The sequence below is a fragment of the Sceloporus occidentalis genome, unplaced genomic scaffold (genome assembly GCF_023333645.1).
Source record: "Sceloporus occidentalis isolate IW3139 unplaced genomic scaffold, rSceOcc1.0.p SCAF_3, whole genome shotgun sequence".
Lineage (NCBI taxonomy): Eukaryota > Metazoa > Chordata > Lepidosauria > Squamata > Phrynosomatidae > Sceloporus > Sceloporus occidentalis.
The window spans coordinates 198,957,477-198,969,591 of NW_028316983.1; the positions used below are offsets into that span (position 1 = coordinate 198,957,477).

At 38.9% G+C, this 12,115-nt stretch overlaps 1 protein-coding gene across 2 annotated transcripts in view; it reads left to right on the forward strand.

The window, feature by feature from the left end:
* Window positions 1-8,292: 8,292 nt before the first annotated feature.
* Window positions 8,293-12,115, forward strand: part of RGS20 (regulator of G protein signaling 20) — a 50,719-nt gene continuing 46,896 nt past the window's right edge. The window contains exon 1 of one of the 2 annotated variants that reach the window (XM_089517311.1): window positions 8,293-8,827. In XM_089517311.1, coding sequence (XP_089373437.1) covers window positions 8,711-8,827 — 117 coding nt within the window. In that variant the 5' untranslated portion in view covers window positions 8,293-8,710. The remainder of the gene's footprint in view (window positions 8,828-12,115) is intronic. The other variant, XM_089517313.1, reaches the window with a different exon arrangement.

Below are 12,115 nucleotides of genomic sequence, written 5' to 3' on the forward strand. Positions count from 1 at the left end.
GGATCTGTAATTTATTCGATCATTGACCAATACAAGGAAGATAAAGAAAAGCTTTTGAAAAAAACACTCCTGGAAATATAAATTAATACTTCCTCGTCAGGAATTCCTCCTGGACAGATGGCTGAAATGGAGGACAAGTCCTGCAAAAGGAGGACACCTGGTCACCCTGTGTGGCACCATAAGTCTCCTGAGAGAGAAGGCTAAATGTCTTACAAAACTACAAATCCCAGAATTCCACAGCATTTGAACCATGGCAGTTGAAGTGGTGTCAAACAGCTTTAATTCTGTACCATAGACACAGCCTCAGTATTATTTTGCTGCAGAAGGGTATGGAGGTGCCATTCTTAGTTTTATTAATAATGCGTAGTCCAGAATTACAGTGAGTCTTGGCAGAAGTCTATGCATCCCATAGCACTGAGCCATGGCAGTTAAAGCGGTGTCCAGCTGTATTATTTCTCCAGTGCAGATTCAACCAAAGCCTCAAGCAGTGTTTTTGAAACCAATTTGTTTTTGCAGAGGCTACCATGACTATCATCAAGTCAGTATTGTCCATTGGACAATCTGCACTACACTGTTATAGTGCTATTATTCCACTTTAATTGCTATGGCTGCCTCCTGTGGAATCCTGGGATCTGTAGTTCAAGGAAGAGTGTTGAGAATTCTCAGTCAGAGAGCTCTAAAACCACCTCACTAAACTACAAACCCCAGAATACCACAGGAGGCAGCCCATAGCTATAACAATGTAGTGCAGTGTTTCTAATGTTATAGTGCTATCGTTCTACTTTAATTCCTATGTGGAATTCTGGGGTTTGTAGTTTAGCAAGGCCCAAGAGCTCTCTGGCTGATAATTCTCAGCAAACATATAAATACATATGATTAGGTAAAAAATAAGCTTAAGGACATTGTAGTGGTTTGGAAAGGAATGGAATAAGTCCCAACGTGGGACACAAGGTGGCTCACAACACTGATAAAAACAGAATACAGCTACTTATATTGAAGGGAAACAGGCTACATCTGCACCACAGAAATAATGCAGTTTGACACCACTTAGACTGCCATGGCACCATCCTAAAGAATCCTGAGATTTCTAGTTTTGTGAAGCCCCATTGAGAGAGAAGGCTGAAAGCCTAGTAAAACTATAAATCTCAGGATTCCATATAATGGACCTACGTCACTTAAAGTGGCATCAAACTGCCTTATTTCTACAATGTAGCTTCACCTAAGGGTATTTTTGAATCACTACTATGGAGTCTTCCCTCCTTAAAAATAAAATCACAGAGGTTAATAAAAAGAAATTATACTGGAATTCTAGATCTCGTCACATAACTATTCAAGTTTGTAATAACCTTTTCTTCATTCTCATTTTTCTTTGGTAGAATGAGGCTTAGAGGAAGTCAGTAAGTGTAAAGAAAAGGAAATGATTATGCATTTTGCAGAGCTCCCCATTTCCAAAGTTTGGTGTGTAAAGGAAATATTTGGGGATATTATAGAATTTTCAAAGTAATTTGTAGCTTGTTACAATGTATTGTAAGTAACACTTTGCTGTCACTCAGTGCTTTCTTTCTTTGTTTTGGTAAGGGAGAGTGCACTCTAGGATTGGTATAACTATAGCAGCAAACAGCTTCATGTGGAAACATTATTTATCATTCACCTAAACTAACTTTGTACCCGATTCATCATATTACTTTTAAAATGTAACATGATTACACACTTGTCCCATGCCAGTTGCAAATCTCTACAGGTTGTTACATTGCATGGAAGTCATTGCCACCAAGCTTTGCCTGTTTCCTTTAAAGCAAGAAATTTCATGGCCAAGAAACTGCCACTTCCTAAACACTGACAGCTTCTGTGGCCAGAGCGGAAAATGAGGTCAGCTTTTCCACTTCCACCCTCCACATCCTTTCAATATTTGAATGGATGTCATATTGAGGAGGGAGTAAGCTTGTTTTCTGCTGCTCCAGAGAACAGGACCCGGAGCAATGGATGCAAGCTACAGGAAAAGAGATTCCACCTCAACATTAGGAGGAACTTCCTGACAGTAAGGGCTGTTCGACAGTGGAACAAACTCCCTCGAGGTGTAGTGGAGTCGCCTTCCTTGGAGGTCTTTAAGCAGAGGCTGGATGGACATCTGTCGGGGATGCTTTGATTGTGATTTCCTGCATGGCAGGGGGTTGGACTGGATGGCCCCTGCGGTTTCTCCCAACTCTATGATTCTATGGGTTTATCACCAAAGGAGATTGGGAGTTCATCCCATGAATATCCCAGAAAAATTGGGTAATTATGAGAAACGATTTGACATGACGTTGCACAAAACCTGCCATTAAAGTGGTCACAAAGAAGCATTAACGTGCATCTTTTTACTTTCAGTATTTCAGCAACAATGCATTCCCAATATCACTTTATTTGTGCCATTGCATGTGATAATCATTCGCGCAATTACTTGCCATTTTCACTTTATTTCTCTTCCAATAGCCTTTTGGAATAGCATATCAGCCAGCCAGTGAACTGAATCGATGATCGACCATCGTCCAGCTAGTCCGTACCTGATCTTCCGTTTTGTTGGTTTTAGTGTATTTTAATGTATACATGATTTAATTGTTATTTTAGGGGGGATAGAATTTGAGGTTATTGAGTACTGTTATTTTATTATGTATAAGATTGTAAGCCGCCTCAATCCTAACTGGAGTAGGCGGGATATAAATAAAAGTTGTTGTTGTTATTATTATTATTATTTGCAGGAAGTTATAAATGCACTTTAATCTCTCTTTAATGTCGAAATCAGCCCCAGTGTGATAAACTCCATTGACACTAATATGAGAGGTGAAGTATGGTGGCCTAGGTCAGGTTGGGTTTGGGGCTAGGTATGATATTGGTCCAATCAACACTGCAGAAATAATCCAGTTTGACACTGCTTTAACTACCTGGCTCAGTGCTGGGGAATCTTGGGAGTTTACTGTGGCACTAGAGCTTTCCGACAGGGAAGGCTAAATGTCTCACAAAACTAGCATTTAGCCAGGACAGATAAAGCGGTGTCAAGCTGGATTATTTCTGCAATCTGGATCAGGCCATTGTTTGACTTTTGGAATGTTTGAAATGAGTACTAAGGAAAACTGAGTCTGGCACAGCAACGGTGGTGGATCTTTCTGCAAATGCTCCAAGAAGGAGTACTGCCAGGGAAGATGCTTCCCATTCCCAAATACTTCAGGGCCAAAAGCTAGGCCAGGGTAGGGGCCCTTATGATACCACAGGGGCATACACTTGCGATATTACAGATGTGCCCCCCCCCTTGCATTGCAGTTTCTATATTGTGTTTGTGTACATACACACATCTGACAAGCAATGTGGATTTTCTCTACCACCTACTAAACAAATATTGTCTATAATACAGTGTACAGATGGACAGAGCAAGTACAAAACACATACAGATATTGTCAAACCGAGGCAGTAAACTAAGAAGTGGAAAAAAATTGATACATAAGCTTTAAAGCTACCTACAGCACTCCCATCCTAAGCTGTCTGTCTGTCTGTCTGTCTGTCTATCTATCTATCTATCTATCTATCTATCTATCTATCTATCTATCTATCTGTTTTAGACCGGCTGGTGCCCTGAGACCTGCCAACTCTAGCAAGGGGGAGGTTGTGTGCATGTCCTTAGAACAAGGAAGCTTCAGATTCATTGAATCCAAGAATTCTCCTAACACAATTATAGAATTTCCCCTTTTTAAAGCTCCTTACAGCAGGGATTGGAGAATGTTGCCCCTCAGTTATTGTGGCTTGCTTCTCCCATCAGTCCAGTCCAGTGATGTCAACTGTAAGAGATTGTAGGATTTGTAGTCCAAACCATATGGAAGGTCAAATGTTCACCATCTCTTTCGTGCAGCAATGGTGGAAATACTTTCTGGAGAAGCCTTCAGCATTCATGGACATGTTACTTTTAAACTCCAACTACCAGGATCTATCAGTTTGCATGGCCAGGGACCATGGTAGCTCCAGGATTCTGGAAGCTACAGACCAACAAAGCAGTGGGCTTGCCTCTCTACCCATGTATAGTGACATCCATAGCACCCAGTAATGCCGCAGCTTTCCTCCTGTAGAACTGTTGTGTCTGGCTGCACTGCAAAATTAATTCAGGTTGATACTGCTTTAACTGTCCTGGCTCCATCCTGGGATTTGTAGTTTGTTGTGCAACCAGAGCTCTCTGTCAAGAGAATGCTAAATGTTTTGTAAAACTACAAATCCCAGAATTCCATTGCACTGAGCCATGGCAGTTAAAGTGGTGTCAAAGTGCATTAATTCTATAGTGTAGATGCAACCTCAGTATTCTTTTGTTGCAGAAGGATATGGAAGTATAGGTCTTAATTTTATTACTAATGCCAGAATTCCAGTGAGTCTGAACACTTTATGCACTCAAAAATACTATTATTCTTATAAATAAGAATTCAAAGCCAGAGTTGGGGAAAAGTGAGTATTCAATAAAATGTAAGGGATAAGAGTGCTTTTGTTATTGTTTTTTTTTTTTTAAAAATACCATTTTTCCCTCTTTCATTTCTTATAATGTAAAGGAGAGATTAAACTTTTATATTTCTGAAAATTGCAGTTCTATGATACGCTTGTACCGCTTGACCTTTAAAGTTTTTATTGCATTTCTGCTACAGTATTAGCTGCTAGGAAAAAAACATAGAATTGAAGTCCCTGAAAGCAAAGAATAAGCAAAAGGTCAAGATAATACAATATATTCACATAATTCACAGAATTTACTTGACATTAAAAAAGAAATCAAAAATATAACTAAAGTTCAAATCCATGTATATACAAGGCAGAATTTAAAGGCATCACAAAGTCAGCTTAATTCTTTTGTAATTAAATCTTATCATAACAGCTTGAATGGAAAGCATTAGGAGAATTATTAGATGAGAAGCTCTTAAGAATCTAAATTTTGAGGCAAACCAGTAAGCTAATGAGACAAAAAGAACCATCTTATTAGCGTGGTCCTTTCTTCAGTATGCTCCTATATGCAAAGATATTGGCTGCCCAAGAGAGGTTTGTTTGTTTAGCTTAGTTTAGGTTTGTTTCCTAGGCTTTTGCTTTAGCACTCCATAAATCTCCAAGTAGCTTATTTCTTCAGTGGAATGAATTTTTGATTTTTCAGATGAAGCCTAAACTCGGTGTGCAGAGTTTTTTTGTTTTGTTTTGTTAATGTACCATCTTTTGCAGAATGCACTGATTACACATCATTCAATAAGGAATTTTTAAACAGGAGAGACTTATTTCACAGGAGTCCTTACAAGCTTGTTTTCCTGTGATCCAAATATCAGAGCTCCCATTATTTAAGCTGTTTCTAGAAAGAAAATAAAACTTGTGTCAAATAAAGGGCCCAAGATTCAAAAAAGAAATCTCACATGCAGCCCATAGTGTGTGCAAGGAACATTGTTTCTCTGCAATTATGCCTTATTCAATGAGAAGTATGGGAGGTCCAGCATCAGAATATAAACCCTGTGACCAGATATTTCTGTTTAACATAACCTAAATCAAGGGTAAATATGGTTGAAACTCAAGTTTTGTTTTGCTATTATGGCTGAAGAAGTTTGATGTGTTAAGAGACTACTTGCTTTGGTTTCCTGGATGGAAACTTGCCAACTTTCTTTCTAGAAACAGCTTTAAGTGATGGGAGTTCTGATATTTGGATCAGAGGAAAACAAGCTTGTAGTTTATCAAACGGGAGGAATTTCTCTTAAATTCGAATGAAAAGAAAGTGGGGCCAGAACGCATTCACTTAAAGTCGCTAGTTTTGCACAATTACATGAATATGCATTGCATTCGAACTGTCTCTCCATTGCCCAAAATAGCATGTCATTGCCTGAATTTGTATGTGGCAGTCTATCGCGCAATAACATGAAACCACATGATTGCATTCGGACTGACTTCCCATTGCCTGAATCTGTGTGTAGTGGGTTATCACGCAATAACGTTAAACCCCATGATTGCGTTCAGATTGCCATCGGATTATACTTCCAATTCCCCTTGTCTGATAAACTCCTGGGCAATGAATCTTTCCTGTTTAATGGTTTCTTGCTTAAAGTTTTTTTGGATGGGGAAACCAAAGCCCTCTAACAGGAACAACTTTGGGCATTTTGTACCTCATCCCACTCCAGGAATCAAAAGCACATAGTACCCAAAGCCAGTCAAATTATTTGGATGCCTCCAGCAGAAAGTACAGTATCACAAATATCGTTCCTCAGCCATGCCAGTGAAATTACAAGAAAAACATAGTTTCATCCTTTTGTAACACACTAATCTGCTGCTTGAGACAATTGCCTCTGACTCCCTAATAGCAGAGCTGCCCTGCACTCAGAATTCAACCTGTATGCATGGTCTCCTCTGTATGTGCATCCATGCCAGGCACATACACATTGGTGGTACAAGGAGAGAAAAATGTATACTTATAATAAATGAATCCCTCCCATGTGGTATTTTAAATGGTAGTCAATTGACTTGTGTTAGTCTACTGTAGCTTTACTCCATTTGATATCCTCCAGATGTGCTGACAGCAATCTGAGAATGATAGAAAATGGTGTCTAGCTCCAAGGATATTGGACTGAAGAAGACTGGTCTAACCATTTGATTGGTTGAATTATGTTTTGTTTGCAGGAGATAATTATGGGAAAGTTGTACTTTTTAGGATCTCTCATGCCTTTGAAATGCAATGCCGATCCAAGTTCAGGAAGATGATATTCTGTAGTTTTTATGAGAGAGCAGGGATCCAGTTGAACAATTTGAATGGAAAGACATAGGGCTAAACTACATATGACACCATTCATAAAAGCCATTTTTAAAAGTGTATTTAGTTTTTTGCCCATCTGATTAGAACTGGGATTAGAATTGGGAGCTTTGCCCTGTACTATGGCCTGATCCAAGAAAGCCCCCCAGATTTAAGGCCTCCAACAATTCGAAACTAAAACAGTCATGTGTGATCAAGCAACATTACAGTGTAGTTAAAATGGCAAAATTAATTAATGAGAAAGTGCACATGAGATAAGACAGGATGCAGCAGTTTGCTTTATCCTGATCCTACTGGAAAGCAGTGTCATCCCTAGGGTTGGTGACACCTAGTGCAGGACTCATGGTGTCATCCCCCCAGTGACCTCCTGCCATTTCCCACCATATAAAATCCTTAGTAATGCTTTTTTACACTAATGTTACTTGTAAAGCATAATTCCCATATACTGCTAAATGTAATTTTAATAATTGTTACATAAGCAACTAGTATAATTAAAATTATGCCTTCAAATTGCAATATCATATGCATAATCTAAGTGTATTTACATATACATAGTGAAGATTTGGTTAACATGTAATGTTTTTAAAGAAAATTTAAAAATAATACTTTTTTCAAAAATTTCAAAAATAAAAAAATTGAAATTGAAATTTTAACAAATTCTGGGGTCCCTCCTTTCTTCTCCCACTGAGCTTCACCTCACTGCCACCATCTATTAAAGCATTTTAAAGAGATACACATTCACAGTATATGTGGTGTCACATTTAGTTGGACCCTCTTTTCCCCCCTTAGTTTGGTTGTCTTCGTGCAGAACACCTCACCCATACCCACACAAATTTCTGCTAAATGTGGTGTCACATTTAGTTGTACTCTCTTTTCCTCCCTTAGTTTGGTTGTCTTCCTGCATAACACCTCGCTAGCTTTCATGCAGTACAATATATAATAATGCACAAAATGTAATAATTCATTCCCCAGAGCTGAATTAACAGGGATTTTACTGTGTGAAACATGAAATCTGTGAATGACTCTCGGCAGTAATTGAATTGCACCAAGCAAGCACAGAGTGAAACCAAAGGGCAACAATTTGTCACAAATATAATTATGCAAGTATTGCTGGCAGACTGAAGTGGCCATATCATTAAGAGGGTTTAATGAATGAATCTGTGACAACAATTTAACCTCTAGTTTTTACTGTGTATTCTGCTCTATATTCATCAACAAATGATGAATATATGCAATACAAATGTGAAAGTTGAATGCAACCAGTTAATCAGTTCTTATTTAAAGTGATAGATGTGTTCTTTGTTATTCAAACTAAGATCAAAGACCTCCTAACAATCCATCTGAAGTCTGTGAAAGTGATTGCTTCTACTGCTAAAATGGAATATTCATTTAAATTGGAAGGATTAGCTAAACACCATCTGTCCAATCAATTGACAAATACCACTGGTCTAAAAAGAACTGTGTCATCCTCTGTCTAATCCTATCTGTCCTGGGCTATATGTAAACCCCAGTTAATTATACAGTGTATCTTGACACTACTTTGATTGCAAGAGCTAGCTGGAGTTTAAAGATCTTTCTAGATGCTTCATCAGCAATCCTATAGTTAGAGCACAAACTTTTTTACAATCTTGATCAACACTTCAAGACATGTAGCCAAGACTTAGGTACAAAGCTGGAGCAAAGAATTAATGCTTCGTGGACTAAAAAAGGAACTGCTACACAGAGAACAGATCATCCTGTTTCCCATCCCAGGAATAAACAGTGCAAGAAAGATCCACCTTCCAGAGATGAGATCCACATACTTGTTCCCTTGCTGCAAAGGAAAGTTAATCTTGTGCTTCCAGTTACTTCAGTGTCCAGATTTGAAGTGGATTTCTTTAAAGTTGGATCCATTTTTCAAAGAAACCTGAGTGTGGAACTGGATTCAGAAACATGCCCTTTTATCACTTGTCAATGTGGAGACAATGTCTGTTTTCCTTTAGAACCCAAAGCACAAATACAGAAGATGAAAATGAAGCTACTCCTAAGAAAACTCAACTGTTTTTCAAGGTAAGAAAAAATTCAGAATACTGAAAAGAGAAATGCAGTGAATTATTATTGCCTTACAGAAATTCCATTTGTTCAAGGGAAAGTGACAATGTCTACATTGCCATTTTTATTGTGCAACATGTGAACTGTGACACAAGTGAATAGAAAAATTGCTACAAAAACCATAACTTGCAGGTGAGGCCCTGTGACCATAAATATTTTTTGAAAATGGTCAGTGGAGGACTTCAGCCAGCCATGAACCTAACTTTGCTGTTTGGGACTTGTTTATTTTGTCTTTCTGGAGCCCTGTTTTGGTTCCAACTCTGTCTGCACATGGGCACTGAGTTTAGTATTAGAGCAAGCAATAAATAGAAATCATCATTTCAGAAAGATATTCTCTTGTCATATATATCCAAGTTAAGAAACTTTTGGATCCAGTTCCCAGTCTGTATAATCACAAAACTATAGTGATCTCTACAGTCCCAGAGAAGCTACAATGCTAAAGAGATAAATCTAATTGTGAAGATTTAGAATACTGTTATAAGGTCTTCAGTTGGTGAGAAAGAGTACTCTTGGGCTGAAATTTTTGTTGAGGAAATAACATTAAACACTTATTGTATTGTAGTTGCTTGACTTATTAGTAATATATACAAGCAGAGAGGTTAGGGGGAAAGCAGCTAATCTGCAGCTCAAGATCCCCAGAGACATAGATCCTGTATTCTGAGGTGCTTCAGTGTCAGCTTTCAGTACTCTCTGTCCCTTCTCTAGTCTCTAATTCATCCTCTTCACACCCACTCTGCCTGAATGTTGCTAAGCATTCATCTCTGTACCCACGCAAGTTGGAGGTGAATTGACCATTCAGGGCTCACAGAGGAGATTACTACATGCAGTTTTTAAGCTGAAATTACACCTGGAAAAAAAACAGCTTTGGTGATATTTATTACACCACACCAACACTGACCGTGGTGGCACAATGGTTAAATGCCTGTACTACAGCCAGTCACACAAAACCATAAGGTTACCAGTTCAGTACTAGCCAGGGCTCAAGATTGACTCAGGTTTGCATCCTTTCAAGGTTGCTAAATGAGTACCCAGCTTGTTGAGGGCAATTAACTTACAGTTGTAAACCGCTTAGATACTGCTAATTCAGTATGAAGTGGTATATAAATGAAGCTGTTTGCTTGTTTTATTTTGACCCATAGCTGCTATGTCCTCCAAGTGCAGTTAGGGCACCCCTTTTCATTGACTGGGGAAACCTGTCAATGAGCTGCCAAAAGTATAAGTGCCCAGATGCAAAATGTCACTGGTTGGACGTCAGTATTACTGGCAGTCATGTGGTGTCAGTGACCTCTCCTTTTCCCCTGGCCCTCCTCTCCCTTGCTATTCCCAAGCAAACTGATCACCTCCCCCCCTCCACAATTTCTTTTCTTTTTCTTTCTTTTCAAAACTTTTCCCACTGATCACTATAGCAGAGCTCCAGTGTGGGTTAGTTTAAAAAATGTTTTAAAAACTACCAAATGAAGCATGTGGCAGTTGTGGTAGTAGGACAGAATGCAATAGGATCCAGAAAAAAAGCAAACAGTGTAACAAAACCATAGCACAGCCATGATATCTGAACTAGGCCTAGTAAACAGTCACTGACTGGCAGTGAAAGGCAGACCAAGTTCTGGCTCATGAATTTGATTCACTGCACCCAGGAAACCTACAGAATGGCCATGCAAGCATGCCTCTAGTCATAGACAGTTCTAGTGGGCCTCTCATCATGGTGCATTCAGGAGGAAGGCTTTATTCATCCCTACAAACTGAGAACAGTTGTAAGTCACACATTCTTGAGACTCTGGGCACTCTTTTTTAAAGGACATTTTTCCCTAGGCCTCCTTATTACAGGAGGAATTTAAAACATAGTATTGGTAGTGATGGCATACAGGATCCCAGTGAGATTTGTATGTTTTCTAATGCATAGTATAAGGGATTTCTCCAAGCCTCCTAGATCCCATGTGTGATCCCCACTGACACACATTGCTTTGCATAATGATCCTAAAATAGACCGAACAATCCTTTCCCTCTGCTCTTCTACATTTTTCAAATAATAGAATCTGATTTTTTTAAAAAAACTAATTCAAAAAATAAAAGCAATACAAATACAATTAATGTAAATAGAATATTTATTTATGAAAGCTGGTGTTAAGCAACTAAAAATAAATAAAATAAGTACAATAAATTGTCAACTGTCAATTGCCATACAGACTTGGTTCTGTTGAACAATTTTGTTATATAGCTGCAGTACTAGACAAGGAGAAATAACACATAGTATCTGTAGTACAGTGGGCCCTCCCCATATGCAGGCATCCATTCCAGATCCCACCCCACCCCTGGCGTATGGGGGAAAATGCATAAGCTCAAACTCCATTAGTTTCAATGGGGGAGTGTTCTTGTGTTTGGCGTGGCGCACACACCATTCATTTTACTGCAACTTAACCTTTTGCATAAGGTTAAAGACGTGTATAGCATGGCGCGGCACGGGTGTGCTGTATAATTATATTTCTATGAGTAGCCTCTGTCCACCTGAGCATTCACTAACACTACTTCATTCCAAAACCTATTTCTTTGCTTTCATTTCCATCACAAAGTTAATCTTGGGCTCTGAAGTCTGTTCTTGTTGTTGTGTCTCAGGCCTACACAGAAGCATTTTTGCTGACTGTGGTCAGTTTTAAATCTTGCCCAGAGGCCTAGGCTTGGCACTGGGCAGTCTGAATTTCCTGTAGCACCTTCCTTTATTTTTCTGAAACATGACTTGTTCCTTTGTTTTCTGACACTGACGTCATTCAGAGTTTATTGGTTTTTCTATTAATCTTCTGTGGTATTGAGCCCATGGCCAATTTTCTAATAGATACCTTGTCCTTTCTCCAGTCTTCATTTTCCTATATTAACCAGCATGAGTGGATCAATAGTCTTAAATCCTGTTTTGTTTCTGGCCTTTTCTTTAGATTAAATTGCATTTAATCTTAACCTTATTTCTATTAATAATATAAATGATAAAGAAAACATATTAAGGCACACTTGCCAGCATTTGCAGACTATTAAAAATATTCATCATGTTACTTAGGCCAGATACAGACTGCCCAAAAAGGGCGGTCTGCTGGCACCCTGGTTTGCTCCACGAGGAAGCCTCAGCGGACTAACCACGCGGCTTCCTCGGGGAGCAAAAAGAACCTGCAAAAAGCGGGTTCTTTTTGTGGTGCCATAATGATGCTGCAGTGCACCAATGGTGCACTCACGACATCATTATGGTGCCGTGACGTGCAGACA